The 24966-nt window shown below is 36.0% G+C and overlaps 1 protein-coding gene across 3 annotated transcripts in view; it reads left to right on the plus strand.

The window, feature by feature from the left end:
- LOC145676918 (uncharacterized) overlaps positions 1 to 6348 on the plus strand; it is a 40763-nt gene extending 34415 nt beyond the window's left edge. For all 3 annotated transcript variants that reach the window (XM_081747694.1, XM_081747692.1, XM_081747693.1), the window contains exon 2: positions 5338 to 6348. In XM_081747694.1, coding sequence (XP_081603820.1) covers positions 5400 to 5885 — 486 coding nt within the window. In that variant the 5' untranslated portion in view covers positions 5338 to 5399 and the 3' untranslated portion in view covers positions 5886 to 6348. The remainder of the gene's footprint in view (positions 1 to 5337) is intronic.
- The last annotated feature ends 18618 nt before the right edge of the window (positions 6349 to 24966 follow it).

Below are 24966 nucleotides of genomic sequence, written 5' to 3' on the forward strand. Positions count from 1 at the left end.
TATTTATTTAACGTAATGTTTTAAAATTAGTGCAAATTAAACCGTACTTTCTTTATTGCTGATGTTATAGTTAATAAGCCTACATGAGACATCAGTCTCCCATTAAGAAAGAATACTAGAACTGGAATTCAGGAAGCAGGGGTGAAGAGATTAATAAGGATGAGGAAACTATGTACGATGCAAAAACTGAGTAATTATGACTTCGTCACAGATATATTCACTTACATACGTCAATTAATATTTCTCTGATACAGTGCACTCTTACTTTCTATAGTGGCAGGAAAACGGCCCGCTTTAGTAAACGAACACACTAAGCACGTGCGCATATGCGCAATGTCCGTGCAAAGAAACATAGGTAAAACTAGAAAAAAGAATAGGGTAAGCGAGGGGAAAATGATAAACCGCCCTTCAACTTGGAAAAAAGAAAAAAAAAAACTAAAAATAACTAAACTTAAAGCTACGAAAGGCGCGAGGCGAATTTTATTGAAAAGATTGTTTTTTCTTAGTGATTAGTTGTGCTAACTATGAACATGAATTAAAAGGAAAACAAGTAGCTAGCCCTGAGTTTCCCAAACTAGTTGAAAAGAAAATATTGGATAAAATTTAATAATAAAGAAACAAACTAAATTCTTGGCACGACAGTCCTTTGGTTTCTACCAGCGGGCTTACGTTGGAAGTGGGGATGTGTAGTCAACGCATCGACACCCGAAGTACCTAATGCCGGTTTTCTAGACTGCAGTCCGCTACCTCTTACTTAAGATAACTCCCCAATTGTCCTCACGATGCTGGGTCAACATCGAAATTGTTGAGTGCCTCTCCGGGAATTGAACTCATGACCACGGGCACCTAAGACACGCTCTCTGTCTTCTGTAGACGAAAAGCTATAGTTACCCACGTTGTCTAATACAGAAATAAGTTCTGATTCTCTAATAGCTGCTGATGGTGATAGTCAAGGTTCACCGAAGCATGATCCCAAACCCAAACTGAGATATTGATGTCACTGGAATACCTGAAAAGTCATTGTGGGTAAGTGAATTGCCCACTTGTCAGGATAAAGGGCGATGGTGATGTGAAATGCGGGGCTGTCAGAGGTACTACTTATGATAATTGGATTTATAATATTCTATGTTGCCATAAACCCTCTTCAAGAACAAAACTGTTAATCTTAGCTTTGAAAATGTTACATAAGGAGTTTTATTGCTATCATTAGGTTGCATTAGGAATTATCAGACTTATTTTAATGCTTAACTTTTACATCTCTTCTGATTTACGAATATTTAAATCGCGATTATCCCCTTAAGGTCAATTAGTGATATTTTAAATCATTTCGAACCAACTTTATATATGGTTAGTCTTGTTATATGGGAATAATTGAGACCAGAAGCAGTCTACAGGCTAAGTCCGAAAGAATCTTGGCCGACCTCCTGATAAACCACGTCTTTCAGCAAGGTGAATTGTGGCAATCCGATACCCACATGAGGAAATCTTCGGTTCAGTGTGAAAGCTTCCATAAGAACCAGCACTCTAATCAGTGAAATGTGCTTTGCTAATTTTTATTCAATGTGAAAGTACCTAACTTTATTGCTAAAAAACAAAAAGGCATTTATTTCAAACAAGTTGCCATTACAGTTTTCGTATTTGAACACAACACTCATGAAAAGTCATGTTAAAGCGCAACTTGCCCCTGGAAAAGAATATTTATCTGTTTTTAGTTTCTCGTGTTCCCCAAAGTACCAGTACATGCGGAATTGGTGCTCGCCTTCCGCTCGCATTACCTAGGTAAAACGGCTACGATCTTGGTACTAGCACTTGTTTCAGTGCCCAGATCTCAAATATTTATCTTTCAGCCTGATTCCATGTATGAATCCGAAATTTCAAATCTAGATAAGGGGCACCAAAATTCATAGTTTATTCTCGGTGTTCATATTGTGATTTGCTAAATAATTATTAAATCTAATTGTAAGGTATACATTTGATATTTAGAGCAGACTGAGCAAGATAACTTGTCTTAACTGTTTGTTTTCTTAACTGTCAATGAAATAGGTGTATTGAGGAATTTTAAATATTCGAGTTTTGTATTCCGGTTTCAAATATAAATATGTGTGTATTTCATCTCGGTCTTGCAACCGGGTGGACCTAGATTCGACATTCGAATTCTCATCCGGGTCAAATCAGATTATTTTTTAGTAAGGCAAGCATTTGATCTTTTGTGTAGAATGAAGGAGACAAATAGACTTGTCAATATCCGTCTAATTTTCTGTTTTATTCTTCACTGTCAGGACTTCGTGCAATTACTTTCGGTGAATTTTTGATATTCAAGTTTATCACAATTTGGGTGGGATGTGAGTTTGGATAAGAATCAAGATCTGAGATTCGGATTTCGGATGCAGATCCGAATTTCGAATCCAGATCCGAGATTCGAGATCCGGATCCAAATGATTCGGACCCAATCAGATCCGGATCCGGCCATCCCTATTATACAGTTATATTATTATTTGTGTAAAATATTCTTGGTAGTCTTCAAGTATCAGTTTTTCTATTAATACCAATTTAAAATTGGGAATTTTGAATAATATTTTTAAAATACGTATAAGTAAATATAGTGAGTGGTATGTGATTAAAACAATAGAGTAATAGAAGAACTCAGATATTTAGCCTGCACGGGCCGAATGTTTCGGCCCAAGCCCAATCTAGCCCGAGTGTAGATCCAACAAAGCTTAGCCCGATTAGTTTTAAAAATTCTTGTCCCGAGCCTGGTTCGATAGTTCTTTTTAAAATTCTTTACTGACAACTTTGACTGTCCACTCCCTGGTATCCAATGGTTGGATTGAGCATATTCTGGTGTTTAGACGCATTATCAGAAGAAACTTTATTACGCATATTGACTTTTGTTATTTATTGAAGGAAGGGTGTGACTGCCGACTAGGGCAGACAACTAATCCTGTACATAGCGAAAGTGGAACCGCCGCTAAGCAAAACTAACTGTAAATATTATATTGTTTATATAATACCTTTTACTCCACCTCCGTACACAGACTTCTACGTTCGACTTTATTCCTTATTCCAATTATTGTTTAACGGAAATGATTATTAAAGAACTGCAATTAATCGGCCCGACCTAAAGAGAAAGCAATGTCCGTGCAGGTCACCATTGCACGGATTCAGACTTCCATTATAATAGCAGTGTACAGATGCAATCCCTTTATTTATTTAGGCAAATAATCGCATGGCAGAGTAGATTTCGATTTTATAAAACTAAAGGAAAATACTGTATAACGTGTGGCTTTGGTGTGTATGGTCCTGGCCTTGACCGAGCATTTTAATGTAGTTTGGGAGCTAATTAAATTAAGATGAATTGTATAGAGTGATAATATTCGCAAAAGTGAAGTCAAATTCGAGAGACGGATATTGGAACTTTCACCAATTAATTTTACAAATTGAATCAATAAGCAGAGAATAATCCGGGCTTTTTTTTTCTTTATTTTATTCTAGAGTGTTTCATTATCGAAGGTATGTTTCTGAAGAGTGAAATTAAGGGTTCTTATCAATGACTAAATTTAAAAAAATAAAAAAATAAAAAAAAATTAAAAAGTGCACGAATCATTCTGTGATTATCTATTCGGAAAGTTCGAAAATTATCTTCTCAATTATTTCGAATAGTTTTATTCTTTACAAATTACATTGGAGATGGAAATTTACGGAAAACGTATTGACATTCTATTGGTCATAGTTGAGCCTTTGCACTGAACCTTGAACGGGTGTTGAACTTTGGTCTAGAAAAGTTAGAAGTAACTGCGGTGGGATACTGACCAACTGAGCGAAATGTGGTCTAAAACCCTTCGTGGTTACTGTGTGCGCAAGGAAAGGTGGCTTTTGACAGTTGGGTAGAGCACGTGGAGTACTGGAGGCACTGTTGCCAGAGGCTCCGCAAAAGAGACAGCAGCTCTGGCGATAAACTTAAGACATTTAACAAGTCATCTCAACTACCGGCAGTAGCGCGGTTAGTGACCTTCGTTGCCTAACAACAGCGTGAAAGAATACTGCTGTGATTGGCGAACAATCTTCCCTCTTGTTTTCTTTACAACATGTGCAGTTATCTGTCAGAGGCCACCTTTCATTAACTCGATAATAGACGTTTATCAATTTAGACTTCCTTGTGTTGGTCGGTATGTAGTCAGTACATGTGCTTCCCTTCCAGTTTTTTTTTTTTTTTTTTTTTTTTTTTTTTTTTTTTTTGACAGAAGTTTGGCTTCCTTAATTCGAGTATCTTCCCAACTGTATCACAATACTGAGTTAACCACCAACCAGCCGATAATCCAATGTATTGAAGTAAAGTTGTCAAGGTTTATCTTTGAGTTATTTGTCAAATGCGCATTTAATATAAAAAAAAGATTCTTTTTTTCTAGTTATTCGTAGAAAAAATTCTAGTTATTGTCTTGTAGGAGGGAAGTATACAATATTATCTGTATTTAAGACGTTGCATAAAATATTAAACTTTATTTCAAGTGGAACTGTCAATACGTAGGCCAGAAGAGTGACTTCTTGCTACTGAAACCAGAGCGTCTTAAGTTGAATTTATTCCTTTTTCATTAAGTTTTTCAGCAAAAGTAAGGAATAACCGGGAAATATGTTGCTGTCATATATTACTGAAGTAACATTTGACGTATCCTTCGTATTGTGTTGTAATTTAATTTAACGATGATTTCGTTTAAGTATTTGCCAGGAGTTAGTTTCAACTTCAGTAGAAAATCTTGTTGTGTAGTCGGCATATAATTCTGTATTCGTGAATTAAATTTATATAATATCTGCATAAAGTGTGTGTGTGTGTGTCATTAGTAAATGACAAACAACAGTCTGATGATTAACAGTGTATTTTGTCACATATGCCATATATAAACAAATAGCATTTTCTTCCAGCAAAATAAATAAGTCGGCTACGCAGGAATTTATTTCGCGGGGTCCAAACTCAATATGAGGGAATTTTATATTAAAATTCCTAAATTATCCCTAAAAGTTAGGCTAAATTTATACAAAAGTCGAAATTTCGGGGAGTCCGGACCCCCAGAACCCACCACCTGCATTTGTAATGCCACTAAAGTTCATTTTTTAATTCTCGAATACTACTGTACGCATAAGGTTCTGCATTTACAGTCATTTTTTTTAAACTCAATAAATCCATCGATTGGTATAGGCCTACGTCTCCTTGAAAAAGAAAGAAGAAAAACGTTAAACGCTAGTCATAATGTAGATTTCTAAAAACATGTAACTAATTTATGCACGCAATTTGATGTTTTTTTTTTCCTCATCTAATTATTGATTTCTGTTTGTTCTTTTCAGATTGGGAAGGTAATCCGAGCAATACCTTTCTAGACAAGAGGCCGGAAGAGCAAATTCTAACAATGACTTTCAACAAGGTGTCTCGTCACCGCCGACGCTCGGAAAGCCCCCAACCTACTGAAGTAGAAGTGGAAGGCCAGGCACACTTGTGCTTCTCAGAAGATGGATCTTGGTTCCAGGGAGTTTTGGAAACACCTGATCATACCTCGTTTGGACTATACGGACATCGGATCAGCAAAGATTATGACGTGGACAAGAACAGTCCTGATGGTATTCCTGTTGAGTATGATGTGACACTTGCTGATCTCGAGACTGGTTCCGCGTATTCGTTGAAAAAAGTTAGTGGACGAAATGGACAGTTGTGCACGTTTCATTGTCAGAAAGTCAGCTTTGTCACAAAAGATGTGTATCGCGGTATTAAAGCTGACATGATTATACAAAAGTTTCTGGGTTCAAAGTTGGTGGGTGAAAACTGTCATGTTTTTGCAGGACCCATGAAGGTGTCTTTCAGTGAAATGCAGCCATCTGGTCAGGCTTGGTGTCTTTAGCTGATTAAAGACGCGTACATTGACATAACTGTGTATGTATGCACAATATAACGTATGTGTGAAAGTGAGTGACTGTGATATTCAGTGTACAAGGATTGCACCAAATTATTCGTCCATTTGTGTGCAACTAAAGCTGTGATGTTAAACCAAATAATTTTCCTTGCGTTGTATCTCAAACTTTATTCCAGAGTCTGTGAAAAAGGTTTTACATCATAAGAGTTTGAGACGTGTTGAAAACGCATAAAGCTTAATTGTGTTCAAATTATATATTATGTTTAAAGTGCGAGCTTTTCAATACCTTCCTGTTGTATTAACAGAATTCTATCTTGTGTGTTAACAGGCACTTTTTTGTGTAAGATGAATTAACTTACTCTGCTTTGTAAATATTAACTCAATACGCAAGTATTTAACTTTTCTTACTTATCACTTTTCTATCAGATTAAATAAATTATTTTTGTTCAAATTTTGTATCCTAATTTAATTAGTATACTTCTTTTAAACCTGATGCAGAAAATTTTGTTGTGAATTATTTAATATCACTTTTACTAAGAATTATTGGAATTTTACATTCGCACGAACATTAAGTAGATAAATGGGTTTGTCTATTATATATTTAATACTTCTGGGCTTACATAGTTGTGCAAGTTCCACCTTTCTGTCAGTTTAAGACTAAAAGGTGCACACATTGTAATATACATGGAGACATGGGAAATAAATCTTGATACATTCGATGCATTCTACATTAAGTTGAATGCAACTTTTTTGGTATTGTTGGGTGGAATTGCTACAATATTATTTCAAAGAAATGTTCTTTGATTTACATTAAAAAAAAAAAAAAAAAAAAAAAAATGCAGAATTTGTTTAGTGGTATCATTGAGTGAAATTGCTGCAATATTTGCTAGCTGTACTTTATCCATTTATGTTCCTTTAAGTATTATGACCTTTGCGCTAAAGGTTTTACGTATGTTCGCAAGCGAAATACCAAAAGATAACAGAAGTGAAAGCTTTCAGCACACACGATTTTTACAGTTTCATTGCTAGATGTGGACGAGGTAATGTTTTGTTTTAGGTGCTGAATCGAATAACGAACTCTTTCATACGTCCACAAATGAATGATATCCTCAAGTTTTTGAGTTCCATCTCTATCAGCCAAAACAGAACATACCCTTTAATCCTGAGTTTACTTATAAATGAGCAGATGGCATCAACAGGGTTTGGCTATCATATTGTCCTATTCATTTTTTTTTTTTTTGGGGGGGGGGCGTGTGCGTAGCTTATTCTGAAGATTGAACAAACACGTTTCTTAAAGATTCTGTACGTCAGCGAGTAAGAGAACATGAGCCTTCCAAAATACATCAGACTAACGTGGATGCTTACGTATCTAACAAAAGGGAACAGTTTTAAGAAACTACTTCCTCATGGATAGATAAAACAGCGGCATTATCAGGTTGAGGAGAACAGTCAGGTAATGCATCGAGTTGTCGAAGTGCTGAAACTCATTGATAAATGACGGCTCACTTACAGAGGAAAAGGAAATGAAGCAGCGTATAGAGCGGAAGATACAGCTACAGATCACTGAAACTTTTTGGATGTTTTTCTTTTGCTGAACAAATTTGACCCTCCGCTTAAAAATAATTTAGAGGTCATCGTGAAGAGTAAACTGAGTCATGTACGAAGAAGTAAGCAGGATGATAGTCACGTAACTTTTAAAAAGTACGGTGAATATGTTTTGGATGCTATCAACATACTTATCAGAGAATATATTTCGAAAGAAATCTCAGTTGGAATATTTTCTGTTCTATTGGATACTACTGAACAGTCCAATGCTCTATTGTTTTACGGTATGTTGTTAAAACCGTTGCCAAAGAAAGAAGTGTTGGCATTGAAAATGCATATCCACCACAGGCCAGTATCTTTGCGGTTTACTGTTGGAAATTCTGCAGAAGTTGAATCTTGATATTAAGAAGTGTATTGGAAATCCAATCGATGGCGCAAGTAACATGCAAGGACAATATTCGGATTTTTCAAAACACCTATCAGCAGGGATTTATTTGTAGCCAGGGAAGCCTGGGAATTTCCCCCTTCTAAATTTTGACTTCCCTGTCTCTAGGTTTAATCCAGTCTTCCCAGCCTGGAAAGATGTTTTCCCCCTTTCTTAAGTTATAAACTGTTTTGAAGTCCAATGATTCAACTTCATGTTTTAGTAGCGATTCTTTATTTTTTTCAGTATGTTTATTGTCACGAGCTATGTTGGTCTTGTTTATAAAATTGCTTCCCGAAGGATTGTTCATAGAGTTGCTTTCAGTTTCTTCTGCAGAGTGTGAGAGAGGCTTTTCCAACTTAAACTCACAGCATACTGACGCTAGAAACCATTTATCTGTAAAAACCCTCAAATCTCTTCTTTCCATAAACGTTAATGGGCCAGACATTACTTCTTTCAATGCAGAAAAGTATGCCTTCAGCTGGATAAAAAATGGATATCATGCTGCTACCGACAAACCAACTGAAAAAGGCGGTATCCAATGTAAACCAACCTCCTTCCTTGAGGTTCGCTGTGAAAATATTAATTTCTAAAGACAGTGTTAGATAACACGCCGTAAATCATGCTTTAGCTTAACTCAAGGTGAAATTGGCAGTCAATCATTTCTTGTGATTTTGTAAAAACTGTAAATGTTGTAGGCTACAATGGCTGTTTCAATTTCGAGAGTAAAAGTGAAAGAAAAGTTAAAGTATTTTTTCCTAGATAGCATCATATTGGTAATTGTTTAATAGATGCTCATGATTCTTCGGAGTCCAGATTACAGTATTTGTTCAATTCTGGATTCGTTTTAATGCCAGTATATTTTGTTGACCAGAAGTTTACTTTTAGCAGAACAGTGCTACGGTCACACACCCCTAAATCTAATTTTATTAAGTAGAAGGAGCAAGCGCAAAAACTCATTTATGATATGAGGAATGACATTTAATACCGCCTTTCCCCTTCTATTTAATAAAATCAGGTTCAAGTGTATGTGCACCTATCACTGTTTTGCCCAAAGTAAACTCTTACCTTTTATCGTATTTTTTTGTTCGGGCGAGGAATTTGGTTTTCAAAGACCAAATTAGAACGGACTAAAGAATTATTTGTCATAACAAAACTGTTTAACGTAGGAGTGTGACACTTGTTATGACAAGTTGTGCAGATTGCAATGTAACTATAGGGCTTTTACTGCATGCTGCACACTTGTCTTTAGCAGTAGGACAAAAAGTAGCAAGGTAACACATGTAAACTAATCTACCTAACCAAGTCTTATCTAACGTACCTACCCGTATTTATCATAAAACTGTTTTTAAAAAGGTGAAAAAATAAACTTGGGAACCGCCTATCAAACTAGTAGCATTATTTTAAAGTAGGTAGGTTTAAAAATAACGTTGTTCCAATCCGGCTTTAAAGTTGTTCTGTAATACCGAACACACTATTGCATAAACATTCCCCCCTTCTACAAAACCCACAAATAAATCACTGCCTATCAGTTACGTGTGTCGTGTTACGCTCGTATACTCAATCTTGTTATATGTGATCTGCCAAAAAGTTGTATTGATTCTCTGTCATTGTTTGTTTTGCTGAATGGCTGTTATTCGTGAATATTATCCGCGAATGGCCGTTAAGATCAAATGTCAACACAGTGGTCTTACAATTATTACGGAAACAAGATGGTGGAAAACACTCTATTTTGGAGAAAACGTTTGGCCATTTTTCGAACCCAGAAAGTGCTTTGTATATACATAGAGTTGAACATAACAATGAAGCATTATCAAACCACAAGCTAAGTATAAAACGAAAGGATATATAAAAAAGATATTCTCAAGTTCAAAACAATTCTGACAGCACAAGTGTTCCTGAGAAAATTTCAAATGACGTCCTCTCTGTCAAACTATCTCCAAACACAGGGTGCTTGAGTACTGTAGTTATATCGAATAATCAGACTACTCTGTCACAACTGAAAGAGCAGAGAGATGATTTTGAATCTGTCAAGAATGCACCACTAAGATTTGCAGAATGGGCCAATAATAAATTTGGGTATGTCTACTGACCTGTCGACGAGGTGGAAAAGAACGTTTCCCTATGAATGTGAAGAGGAAACTGCTTCTGATATGATGACAAGGTGCTGCATCGAAGCATTCGATACAATATTGAATACGGTAATTTCGAGTATTTCTTCAAGAAGCAAGATACTTTATGGATTGTTTGGACCCTAGGAACTTCAACCAAGTAAGAGATCTTCAAGACTTCCAGCTACCGATAAACTAACTTACCTTATGAAAAAGTTTAGTAAAGAAGTTTCCAAGGATTCTGTAAATGTCTTCTCTTAGAATTTTGAAGGAGGTGGGAATTTTTGAAAGTCAGTCTTGACAACGAGTACAACAGAGAAGAAACGATAGATTGTGCTGATGGCACAACTGATTGAGAATTGCAAGAAAATACATTTCTTCAGAAGGAAGGTAAATGCAAAACACTGTTTTTTTTTTTTTTTTTTTTTTTTTTTTTAAAGGTGTAATTTGTACAGTAATGCTTATCCAGATTTGCTACTAGCATACAAATTTCTACTGACTTTGCCCGTAGATAACATGTGAAAGAATTTTTCAAAATTGAAATAGGCCTACATTAAAAATAGGTTAATTAGTACCATGTCTCACGAACATTTGGAGATATTTATGTTAATGTCTATTGAAAAAAGATTTGTTAAGGAATGCTTCGAATTGAAAGGTGATAGACCTTACAGCATTAAAAAGTAGTACACCAAAACATCTGCTTTAATTTTGTAATATAGCTAACGTACTCCTTCAACTTCGTATCATACTTTGAAAAATTCGGAATAATATACTGATGAAAGAACATTAGGTTTTAATTGTTAATACTATTGACTTATTGTAGAAAGAAAACTGTGCAGCTTGGTTTGTGAAAGTAAGATACTAGTGGCCCTTGAGAGAAAAAGCCCTCATGCCCTCCTAGTGATGCCTATCCTCCCCTGGCTATATCAGACATGGACCTACTCATTAACGTGGAATCCGAACCACATGAGCTCCCGCCAGGACTCGAACCCGTGTCTCCCACGCCAAAGGCGTGTACCTATATATATATCGGCCATTCCATCGTAACGGGTGTTATATTTGGACGAATAGAAATTGTTATACTATGTCCTTACTGGGTCAAGATATATCAAACTGCCTCAAACATCATCGTTTGTCTGTGTATTTAGTAAACCCAAATTTATTATTGGCTTAATACATATACATGATTACACATATACATGATACGTACATGTACACCTTGTCTCAAAAAGGTTGAGCGCATTCTTTATTGGTGTTTTGAGGCAAAAATTTTCTAAGTCCAGCTTCGGGTATCTTCGGGAAAAAGTAAGCCAGGTTCGAACCTCCAAGCCAGCCTTTGCAATCGGGAAAAAGTTTGCAGATGTGTTTTTCTTCTTTTAAATATAATAAGACTTGTTACCAAGTGTTTAAAAAAGCAACATTGATTGAAATACTTAATGATACAATATTTCGAAACCTTGCACATGCTTGTTTGTCATTTAGCTCTCTATACGTAATGGAGCATTTAAATACGTTAAAGAATCTTTCCATATGTAAAAGAATGCTCAAAGTTAAGAAATAGAACATAATTATCGCCTGAGTACTAAAATAAAAGTCAAAGTAGAACAGAAACAGCGTTTGTCATGGATATGAATGTCATAATTATCTTGAGATCCGTTATACATCGCTAGAAGCTTAGTTCTAGAAGTCCTTGTGTTAGCTCATTGGTAAGCTGTTGGATTTCAAATTATAAGGTTGTGAGTTCGAATCCCATCTGGATCAATACTTTTTTAAAATTATATTTTCCGCAATGCATGAAAAATTATATAAAATAATTATATTAAAATACATAAGTTGTTTATATATAACATAATAATTGCAGAACATAGTAATTATTATGTTTAAAATATAACATCTGAGATAATTTTCACAGTAGGTCGTTATTATATATGAGAATGTTAAATACACGTTAGGAAAATCGTTTAATAGCAATAAATAAGTTATGTAGTGTATTTATTTGCAGCTATTTGTCATACAGATTTAACTTCTCAATATTCTCATTACAGTATGTTATTTATATTCGTGAAATACAGTATATTCCTACGGATATAGAAAGTGTATAAACAGAGTATCCAAAGTCGTATCCTGCTTCAAGACACATAGCTTTTCCCGATCCCCTTAACGTCACGGGAAGAAACACAAATTCTCTTTAGAACGGAATGTCGTTACTTAGAGTCTCATTCGAATACGTTGAATATGCTTTTGTGTATTCATCTCTCTCTCTCTCTCTCTCTCTCTCTCTCTCTCTCTCTCTCTCTTTCGCTTTGTTTATGTGTGTGTGTGTGTGTTGCAGAATATCCCAAGTTGAATACAACATTTGCAAAGTATATGAGCATCATTGTCATCGAATACCAGAAATTGAAAGTCGTATTTCTTCAGGTTAGGTTTGCGTGTTCATGTTAGCTCACTGGTAGAGTACGGACTTGCCACTGAAGAGGTCTTGAGTTCAAAGCCTACAGCTAATTATCATTCTTTTGTTAGTAGGATTGCACAGAAATCGGATACAAGGAGTGGTTTACTTCTAGAAATATTTTCAGAAGCGTTTAGGTAGCCCTGAAAAGGGCTGTTTTCGGGAGTTAAGGCGGGGTCATTAATATTGTGTCCAAGACCCTTCTGAATTTATTACACGCTCCATTCTTCTGGGCATGGAATCTATTACATGGGTGACAAATCTATCTCCTTCCCCTACCTCCAGCCATGCTTCGGAAACAAGATGCCACAGGTCATCCTGAGTTCTTGGTGGATCTGCCTCAGGCCAACTTTCCCTTAGAGTACGCTTCACTTCTGCTCACATATTTTCCATGAGATTGAGGTCTGCTCCACGAGGCGGCCAGTCGATTAAATCAATCTCAGGGTGCCCTGCGAACCATTCCTGAACCACACGGGAATTATGTATTTGCGACTGGTATTGCTGGAACTGAATTACACCATCAGGCTGAAACAGATGGCACCTTGATATTACTGATAATGTCTAAGTACTGAGCATTGTCCAGATGTCCTTCAATTCTATGAAGCTGTCCTGCTCCGCGACTGGAAATCCAACCCCAACATAAAATAGATACATGGCCACTGCGATTGCAAGCAGCCACATATCCATGGTCATATCGGGTGCCTCTCGGACGATACACGAAACGGCGTCCCTCCTTTGATGTTGTGAATATGGATTCATCTGAGAAAACTACGTTTTCCCAATTGAGACCCACATTCGCCTGTGCAAACGCGAGACGGTAAATTTTGTGGTCGTCTGAGAGTTTTTCCTTCACGGCAGCAACACGGCCACGTAACCCAGCATGACGAAGCCTTCGCAGAGCTGTATGCTTACTACCAGGAAAGAGAGAAGCTTCCCTTATCTGTCTAGACGTCCTTAGTGGGTCTAACCGGGCTTCATTTACTAATCTCGCATCTTGGGCTTTGGTTGACACATGCGGACGACCAGGAGATCGTAAATTACCAGTCTGACCTGTAGCACCATATTTCCGAATTCATTGCCTTCCTGTAGAGGCCGGGACACCTACTCGCCTGCTAGCTGCAGTTGCAGAATAACCTTCCAACTCCCATAAAGTAATTACTGCTGTACGTCTATCCATAGTTACCAATGTTCTGAGCTGTGAGAAGAAAGCAATAGGTAAAAGCTAGTACCTGACGTGTGATTGGTTACTTGCACGACACGCCTATTGTGGGGAACAGCGTTGCCAGATCTAGCATAATGATGCTAGATCTAGCATAATTTGCATGTCTCTAGCACCTAGCATCTTGCTTTTAGCATCCTGCCCAAATCTAGCACAATTTCAGCAAGTTATCAAAAAGCCGTAAAACCTGGAGAAGTTGGTCGTGGGAAGAAAAAGAACGGCAGAAATGTATCCTCTTCCATTGATTCATACACTCGGTAAACCATAGAGGCAGTCTTATTTTCCTAAGTAAGTTCGGAACGGCTTTGGGCTTTTTTTTTTTTTTTTTTTTGTGGCTCCACCCAGGGTTTTCTAATCCTTTAACTCCGAGGCATGGGCGGAGCTATGGGGGCCATTCTCCCCCCAACTTTTTGACAACTTCACCATCTTTACTTCTGACTTCATGATCATATTTATTCCTGAAATGACAGCTCCGAGACCGACCAAAAATCTGCCCCTCCCCCAGCAGACGATTCCCAACTCCGCTTATGCTGCGAAGTAATTTTCTTTCAAAATATGTAAACAAAAACTTTGCATTCATTTATACGATATATACGCCATTGAGTTTGGCAACGACTGCAGTAATTTAGTTGAGTTAAAATTTTGGTGCGTGAAGTATTGAGTTCTATCCATGCATTCTTGCTCTCTGTGTATTTGAAGTTACGTTATCGTATCTCAACTTTGTTTTTTTTTTTTTTTTTAAACTCCTGAATTAGTAATTATGAGGATCTAGCATAATTTGACCGAATCTAGCATAAGTTCGATCAGGTTTTGGAATAATTCCGAGCTGTGAGTCTGGCAACGCTGGTGGCGAACGACTTGGTCAACGACTCGCGAAAGAAATCTGAAAATGGTGCGCCGTAATAATAATAATAAAAACAGTTTTTATAAAGGAATATTAATATATACGAAAAGCTGTTTAAAGAATGAATTGTTATACTGACTTTACACGTATAAAAACATATACCATATACCAAACAGATTGAGCGATATGATTATAGCTGTTTTGAGACGAACACTTTCGAAGTCCAACTTCGAGTGTCTTCGGAAAACAGTAAACTAAAGCTGCTGGTTCGAACCTCCAAAGCCAACCTTAGTAATCGGGAAAAGATGTACAGATATGTTTTTCCTTCTGTTAAATATAATAAGACATGTTGAAATGGTATAAAGTGTAGAAAAAAGTAACATTGATTGAAATACTTAATGATACAATATTTCGAGACTATGTATTCACACTCTCGTTTCGTCATTGTGATTTCCATACGGAAAAGAGCATTTACGTATGAGCTCAGTTATATTTCAGAAGCAGCTTCCGAAAAGCGGTCATATTAGCTCAGTGGTACACCACCGAGCGTTTAAATCGTGAGTTCGATACCCGTTCAGGTGAGATTCCTTTATGATATTCTACTTTCCTCAATGCATGAAAAGTATGTAAAATAGTTACATTACAATTCATCAGTTGTATATATATTTTCATATCATCAGTTGTATATATGAGTTGAATATATATATTCATATCATCAGTTGTATATATCAGTTGAATATATATATTCATGTCATTTCACAACATAAGTAATTCTTATCTTTAAAATATAACATCTGAGGTATTCACAGAACGTCGGTGTGTTATGTGTGAATATTGAATACAAATTTAAAAAATCGTGTAATAGCAATAAATAAGTTATGTAATGCATTTATTTGCAGCTACTTTCATCGCAGATAACTTCTCAATATTCGCATTACAGCATTTAGGTAGAGCATATCGAAAATCGGATCGTGGTTCAAGACAAAAAACTAGCTAGCCCCAAACTGTCACATAAGAAATTCACGAATCGCAAAAGTAAAGGGAAGAGATTGAGAGCGGTAATTCCTTAATCGCTCTCTCTCAACTCTCTCTTATCTGCATTTATACATATAAAAGTGTATGTATGTATGTTCCATCATAACTCATGTATCCCTAGAGCAGGGTTTCTCAACCTGGGAGTCGCGGCCCCTAGGGGATCGCGAAGATAGACGGAAGAGACAAATATAGTTAGAATCTAATACCAGAAATTATTTTTAAATATTATTTTTAATTTTGTTCTGATAAACATACTTTTATTTTTTATACACACTGTAAAGAACAATAAAAAATAAGTCTACTGGACATTTTCAAAGGGTGTAGAATTCGTGTTACTATTCGGTTCAAAGTCTCTTGTCGTCGCGAATTCTGTCGAGAAATTTGAAGCTTAAAATATACAAAACGATAATCATGCCTGTTGTTCTGTATGGTTGCGAAACATGGTCGCTTACTCTGAGGGAAGAACATAGACTGAAAGTATTTGAGAACAAGATCCTTAGACGAATATTCGGACCCAAGAGGAACGGGAATGGGGAATGGCGGAAACTTCATAACGAGGAACTACATAATTTATACGGTTACCCAACATTGTTAGGGTCGTCAAGTCTAGGAGGCTTAGGTGGGCAGGTCAGGTAGCTAGAATGGAAGAAAGTAGAAACGCTTTGAAAGTCTTGACTGGAAGACCGAACGGAAAACGACCATTAGGAAGACCTAGGGGCAGATGGGAGGACAATATTAAGATGGATCTCGCTGAGATAAGAATACAAAGTAGAAACTGGATCCAATTGGCTAAGGATAGAAGTCAGTGTAGAGCTTTTGTGAACGCGGCATTGAACCTCCGGGTTCCATAGGCTATAGAGTTAGTTAGTTAGTAGAGTTGTTTAAAAATGAATTTAAATCAAAGAGGTATGATATAAAACTAATGAGAACTGTATATAGAAATACTAGAAAAATACACATGAAACAAAACCTGCACATTGAAATACAATTAAAATTAAAACCTAATGAGATACCTAAGCATGGTGTAATTTCACTAGTGCAGCAATGCCCGGTTCAATCTTCATGACGAATATTATCAAGCCGTTTTCAACTGATAAGCGATTTCTTATCTTTGTTTTAATGTTTACCATAAAAAAAAAAAACACTTTCGCACAAGTATGATATAGCAAATGGAATTATTACTTTTAAAGCAGCAATTACCAGACCAAGATATTCTTCTCTCCTCATCAGGCAGAACTTGTCCAAGTCTTCGTTACAGAAAACCAGTTGCAAAGACTTGTCGCATGATCATTCTATTATTTGGTCAAGAAGTTGTGGGCTTAGATCGGATACGTTAATGGCCTCTTCAATGAAGGAGTTTAACATCCATCTTGAACCAGCACCTTCGTCGTTGGGAATATAGATATTACAGTTACTGTATCCACTGTCAGTGCCGGGCGCCGAAAAGAGGGGCCACACATTTCGGAGGAAGTGTGTTACTCAAGTTAGGAAAGTGCATGTGCACATGTGTAAAATAGAAGGAAAAACGTAATAAAATGTGCTCAAAATTAAGGAAAGGTAGGGTTTATTTTGAAAATGTTATTGAGCTTCGTGCCAACCATGGTGGCGCTTCGTAGCTAGTCTGTCGACGTCACTCATATATACGGTGACATCGTACTATACTCTCGCCCCAGGCAATGATTTTCCATGGCACTGTTCACTATAAACAAAAAAAAAAAAAATGGATTCTACTATTATAGAAATAGGTATGTTAAAAATCCCACACAAGCTTATTATAAAACAAATTATAAAAGGGTCGCTGGCAAGAGCGTGTGATAAAAGGGGATCGTGATAGGAATTAGATTGAGAACCACTGGCCTAGAGTAATTTTAACCACATTTCTTATAGTTTCAAAAAGAGTGCTGTCGGGTTACCTATGGTGAATGGGAGGGGGATACATATTAAAGATTGCTAGAAAATGATCGATATTAGATTCATAGTTTTCGGGGTCGCTTAGATAAATAATGAGACCTTCAATTTCGCTTAACTCCGATTAAGCTCTCATTAGTAGGGATGGGCACGAACGACTTTTCTTTGAAACTCGACTCGACTCGAAACAGACATCTTTGAGGTCTACTCTTGGACTCGGCGCGAAAAATATCTTCCAACTCGACTCGGAGTCAAGTCGAACCAAAACGAGCCAAATCCTGTGTGTAGTCCTACCTAGACAATACATAGACAATAATTATTCTATCATCAATTATACTACTGTTACTACAAATAATAATAATAATAATAATAATAATAATAATAATAATAATAATAATAATAATAATAATAATAATAATAATAATAATAATAATATATTATTATTATTATTATTATTATTATTATTATTATTATTATTATTATTATTATTATTATTATTATTATTATTATTATTATTATTATTATTATTATTATGACAACACCGTGTACAAACATGAACGATAGATGGTTAGTAAAGGAATACTAAAAGCTAGTTGACTGCCGACGTCGGTAGTCATGAAGTTTACAAGGCAAGGACATCGTTCATTACCCTAAGCTGTAAGCGTCGGTGGACTACAGATGGTCAACTATTAACCTCTCGCCAGAAATTGGTGGCCCCGCAGCGACGATCCGTGATGGACCAAGTTCCATATTGAAAACTTTACTACCAGCGGCAGAGACGCGATGAAACGCCAACGAACCACAAAATTACTCTCCCAAAATATGTTAAAATGCCTATATGTGTGATTTGTTTATATTTAGGTGAAACAAAAAAACACAAAACAAATACCCCGGGGTGGACGCGAACTATCAATATTACGATTACTAGGCACGTGTTCTTCTGACTTCCCCACGGAAACGATCATAAAAAGCTTGGTTGTTGAAGGATAAATCATTTACGTCTTAATTTAGCCAATCAGACAAACCCCTACATCTCGAGTTCTAGGAGGTCATACCGTGAACCGTTTCAGATTTATTGCTTTCTGGTGGAGTACTATCCATGCGCAAAATTTGAGCATAATAGCCGACATGCATCTTCGGTGCCTCTTATCTTTAGTACAATTTTAACCAGAGATGGTGTGGGTCAATGAAAATTTGATCCACGACCCACCATGACCCACTATGACCCACCACCCAAATGACCCATTTGCCCACTCTGACCCATCAACCATCGTGATCCACTGTGACCCACCACCAACTATGAACCACTCTGAACCATTGCGACCAACTCCGACCCACCAAAACCCATCGACATCAACTCTGACCGATGACCCACGTCCTCCTCTCCATTGACTAAAGAGATTACACTTGTAATAAAACAAGACTGTGAAATTATCACTTATCGGAGTTTGAATTTCTACCATCATTGGCTCAAGCACCTCTTTGTTACAATACTGGTGGGTCTGACCTTTACGATATATAATGGCAAAGTGTTTCTCATCTTCCGAATTAAAATGAATTTAAATTTACCATATGTAATTATTTCTTCGTTGCCTTACAGACACATTTCAGTAGAAAATAGGGTGAAATTTAAAAGTTTCGAATCAAGGAAAAGTAGACCAACGTAAAAAAAAAAAAAAAAAAAAAAAAAAAAGAGAGAGAGAGAGAGAGAGAGAGAAACTAATTTTCTATATAATTAAGCATGCCGTACTAATTGGAAATGCCCATGTAATTAAGTTTAGAATACAAATTTTATGGCCATTTTTCTCTAACTTTATGGCTTGATTGCCTTATGCTCGGAACGCTCCATATATTAAACACCAGCTTCACCAATTATAAATAGAAAGCAGTGGGTATAAAATTCAAAAAGAACTTTAGTTTGCATTACTCAATTTTTTTCTCAACTAATATCAATCGTTTTCGATTATTTTTACAAATCAACCCACTACCAATTTCCAATATATAGAAAATGCACCCCCGTCCCCCCGCTCATAAAAGACAATTTAAAAAAATGCCAGGGCATATTCTCTTTATTTTTAATAAAGAGTTATATGCTGAATTTCAGCTCTCAGTTGAACGGCTTGTGAGATACTAAATTTTTCGCAAAAATTCGGACTTCTACTCCCCCTAAGGATATGTATTATAATGAAAGTGACACGCGTATGACAACTTCCCAGTTGGGATTGGAGCCTGATTATATACCAAACGTCAATTCATTTGACTTTGCAATTTGACCGTGATGATTACGCAGACATAGTTACTTTCAATTTTTTATGATACATATCCTTATTTCATATGTTACAGATGATTCAAAAATATTTTTTCAAGCAGTTAGCTCCTCTAGAATCTCACAGGCTGCATCCCAAAATCCAACTCCTACTATCCTATGACAATCCAAAAGTGACTGAACTTTTTTTATTAGGAACAAATGACAAAAGAAAAATGGAGATCTTGAAAATAAAATGTAGAAAAGCTCGGTGCCCCCAATAACTCCATATTTCTCCGCCTCTTCATTCCGAACTTAAAAATAAAACTTAATTCGAATATGGTTAATTAGTGAATTTATTACAGTTAAATTCCACTCACTACATGCTACAGCTACAACTATGTAAGAAAAAATAACAACTGTGAAACATGTTCTGAATTACTATTACATTTCTTACGCTATTATTAAACATATTAGAATAGTAAAAGAGGATTGTTCGTGAAATAGTATATTTGCTCATGATTTTTAACTTTTTCATACGGAAAAAATTAAAATATTATTCAAGTTTTAAAATTTGCACTCTGCAAATATGTTGCCCTCTAGGCAATGGAACTAATGTGGACTAATGGGAAATGCTGCACTGTTAGCGGCGCTGAAAACTTATGATTCGATTCTAATATCGGTTGATTTCGATATCTTTATGTCGCTACGTAACCACCCTGGGTGCTAATGGGAGCTTAATTGGACTTGAATTGAAAGTAGAGCTATTCACCTAAGCGACCACGAAACTATGGATTCAATAATAATATCGACCCGTTTCTAGCATTTTTGATATGTATCCCGACAGTACTCTTTTTCCAGACTGTAAGAAATATAGTTAAAATTGCTCTAGATATATCAGAATTATGTTGAAACACACACATAAATCCACTTTTATATTCTGTATAAATAGAGAGAGAGTGAGCGAGCGAGCGAGCGAGAGAGGGCGACTCAAGGCATCACAACTTCCACATTGCAAAAGCATATATCAGGAATTGAATTGAAAATCTATGTAAAGACTTTCTGCTGTGGCATGCTTCATAAGGACAATTCCAGTCTGCTCACGTGACCTTTGGGGTTCATGAATTTTTTTGCGAGCGTTCCGACTTTGGATTCTCTGTTTATACCCTCTGTTTATGCATCGAATAACTTTTCAAGAACATAAATGACATTCTATATTATGAATGTTGAGAATTACTCTCTATATGACAAATAGCTGCAAATAAATACACTACATGATTTATTTATTGCTATTGAACGAGTTTCTTAACTTGTATTTACATCCTCATATATAATACCGACCTACTGTGAAAATTATCTCAGATGTTATATTTTAAACATAATAATTACTATGTTCTGCAATTGTTATGTTATATATAAACAACTTATGTATTTTAATATAATTATTTTATATAATTTTTCATGCATTGAGGAAAATATAATTTAAAAAAAAGTATTGCCCCAGATGGGATTCGAACTCACAACCTTATAGTTTGAAATCCAACAGCTTACCAATGAGCTAACACAAGGACTTCTAGAACTAAGCTTCTAGCGATGTATAACGGATCTCAAGATAATTATGACATTCATATCCATGACAAACGCTGTTTCTGTTCTACTTTGACTTTTATTTTAGTACTCAGGCGATAATTATGTTCTATTTCTTAACTTTGAGCATTCTTTTACATATGGAAAGATTCTTTAACGTATTTAAATGCTCCATTACGTATAGAGAGCTAAATGACAAACAAGCATGTGCAAGGTTTCGAAATATTGTATCATTAAGTATTTCAATCAATGTTGCTTTTTTAAACACTTGGTAACAAGTCTTATTATATTTAAAAGAAGAAAAACACATCTGCAAACTTTTTCCCGATTGCAAAGGCTGGCTTGGAGGTTCGAACCTGGCTTACTTTTTCCCGAAGATACCCGAAGCTGGACTTAGAAAATTTTTGCCTCAAAACACCAATAAAGAATGCGCTCAACCTTTTTGAGACAAGGTGTACATATACATGATACCACAACTCAGTAAGAGTAAAAAATGTGGCATAACGGGTGTTATAGCAATTGGACATGCACTTTCAGATGCATGTAAAGTTGTTGAACTCTGTGAATGTCCAGCTCAAAATTTGTTTTCAATGTGTGTACTTTTCTGAAAGTATGATGTTGTGAATATTAGAAACAGAAATTCCATAAGTGTAATGGCAACGGGTGTTACACAAATTGTAACGAGTGTTACATAGTGCGAAGGAACTTAAACCAACTTCACTTTTAATTAACATATTATGTAAAGAACAAAATATTACAATGTTAATAGATTCAAAAATACACATGTAGTACAGTGTAGGAAATAAAAACACAAAATAATAAACGTATAAATCGGAAGAATGTAGGTAGTTTCAGCATTAAATATGTAGGTCTGTTAATACACTGATCATCAACAAAAGTCAATTCTGCTTATGTTTCAGTAACATTAACTCTGGAACTAAACTGCTAACATAACTTTACGTTATTCTTTAATTTTCATAATCGGATTTGGCAGTTTACCAATCACGTCATAAAAATGAATTATACTCAGTGCCGTGGTGGGAAAATCAGCGCCCGTGGTGAGAGTATACGACAGCGCCCCCGTACATATTAGTGAGGACGACAGACCAGCGGCGAAGCGACACTATGGTTGGCGCGGACCGTAAGAAAATTTTCAAAAATAAATCCTGCTTTTCCTTGATTTCGAGGATTTTTTATTACTTTTTTCCCTCCATTTTATTTATGTGCACATGCATTTTCCTAACATGGGTAACATTATAGGACCAGTTCCTAAAACAGGAAGAGGATTTAAGTGCATACTAATTTGTACTGATATGTGAGGTATTTTTTCTCTTTTTTTTTTCTTTTCTTTTCCTCCCGAATTTTTCGCCCCCTTACTTCGGCGCCCGGGGCAGTCGCCCCCTTTTACGGCACGTCACTGTTATACTTTCTAAACTTCGGCTTAGTTCGAATTCCTTTTCGCAACAAGATTTCAAGAACCTAACTATGATATAACTATTTTCGTCCGCAAGTCCTTGACAGATTCCAACTTGACGATAGTCTTTGTTACTTATTTCATCTTTCATTGCCAGCAAGACAACATTCTAACACAAACATCTTTCCGCAAAGGGCTGATCACAACTTAATTCGGAGTCTGTGTACACATCATTGTAATGTGTGGTTTTTCTGGTTTCTTGATGAAAATCTGTCGCGCTGCAGCCTCTAATGATTTGCTAAACGAAGACTTCCAATAGCAGCGTATTGGACTTCTGATGAAGAAGTAGACTTCTGGTATGTATTGAGTACTCAATTGAAATACGGTGTTTTTATGCTATTTAATCACTACCCTCAGTGTGCGACTTAACGGGGGCATGAGAGGGAATCCCCATCCCACGATGTCTCCTAGATGTTATTTTCTCTGGAGTGCACTTCATCACCTCCGGTTCAATGTCCCTTAATTCGCACACTGTTCACCTTACCATAATTCATGTCTTCAGAAGAGGACCCTCTCTCTATAACTTTACTAACTTCAAATTCCCTCTTTAAGTCTTAGAGCTAGCCTAAGTGTACGAAGTATCACTGTCAAACCAAGCTAACAATTCACGTGTAATACCCGTTACGCAGTTTTTGCATACAAATCATAAATGGGCGATTCTCAGCGTTACGCACGGGACATTTGTACACAAAAACTGCTTTTTAAAACAAAACTATATTTTCAAATAAAATAAAAAGTGTGTCAAAATTAGGGAAGAAATTATTAGTGCATACTTAAATAAAATGAAACACTCAAAACAATTGCAAATTTGGGTTATAAACCAAAATTAAGCGTTACGCACGGGACTCAGACAAATAAGTTCTTTTATATTGACAATCTCAATTTCATTGGATATTCTCTGCGATTTATGGCAGCATTTTCATTTTATATGCCATCACTTGTGTTCTACATTAATTCTCCTTACTGTCCATTATATTTTTAAATTGGAAAATAGAATTTAGTTAGCTTTACATTATGTTTTCTTTTTCGACTCACCGTTACGCACGGGACAGAAAAGTAACCATGCATTTGTTTGGTTGTTCTAAGACTATTATTATGCAATATCCTTACTAAGAGATTGATATTTTAGGATTAACATTTGGACATTAACAAGCATAAAAAATTTGCATCCATAATTTAATTTAAATGAATTAAATTACATTCCAAAGTATCAAAGTCGAACTTTGCTAGGCAACTCGCTTAGTGTTATGACCATGTCTTTGGGGTATTTGTCTGAGTGCTGATTGATGGCGTTCAAACCACATAATGTTGTTCAACTGTTGTGCTGCTCGATCCTCTTTGGTACCTACCAAACGTTTGAGTCGTTTGAACGCTGCCATTGTCAGATGAAATGTGGGAAAGTGAATTGAACGGAGACAGTTGGTTTTTGGTTATTTGGTATTATTGATTGTTACTTCACAGTGAAGATTTGCTTTAGATTGAGTTTATATATATATATATATATATATATATATATATATATATATATATATATATATATAAGTAAGTAATATGGATTCACAGCCAAGTAGCTCTGTTCCAAGTAATATTGTCAGAAATGAACTGAATCGATCAACAAAAGCAATGAGTGACGCTGAAAGGACTAGAAAATATAGACTTAAACATAGGAACAAAGTGAGACTGAAAAATAAAGTGAAGATGCAGCGTTATAGGCAAGTTAAAGGATTAACTCTTTTCCTCTCACGTTGCTTTTGCGAAACTCATTCCACATAGTTTCGTTGTTGATCATTTTGAAGAGAAAAACACACTAAAATGTGAAGAACAAGTTATTCATGTTAGATTGGTTCAAGAAAAACGAAAAGAGTGCAGTGTACAGAATGATATATTCATCAAGTGATGAGAGCGACATTAATTCAGAATACAACTTTGAAGACGATGTTCATAATGATATTCGAACTCTCCAACTGTCGAGCTCAGAATGGGCAATATTAGAGCAGGTGTATTTCTCGTAGTGAAATTTGATTGGGGTTCTTCCAAAAATAGGATTAAACATTAGTATGTATGTGTGTCTGAAAGTGATGTAGAAGAAAATGGGGACATTATAGAGTAACAAATCTGAAATGCATGGACAACAGTTGTACAAAGTTTTGTTTTGATTAAAAGAACAGATCTTATGTCTCATTCGATCAAGTTTTAAATATACTTCAAGCACCTAATTTGGTGATAAA

This window comes from Thermobia domestica, unplaced genomic scaffold, assembly GCF_964235325.1.
Source record: "Thermobia domestica unplaced genomic scaffold, izTheDome1.hap1.1 HAP1_SCAFFOLD_487, whole genome shotgun sequence".
Lineage (NCBI taxonomy): Eukaryota > Metazoa > Arthropoda > Insecta > Zygentoma > Lepismatidae > Thermobia > Thermobia domestica.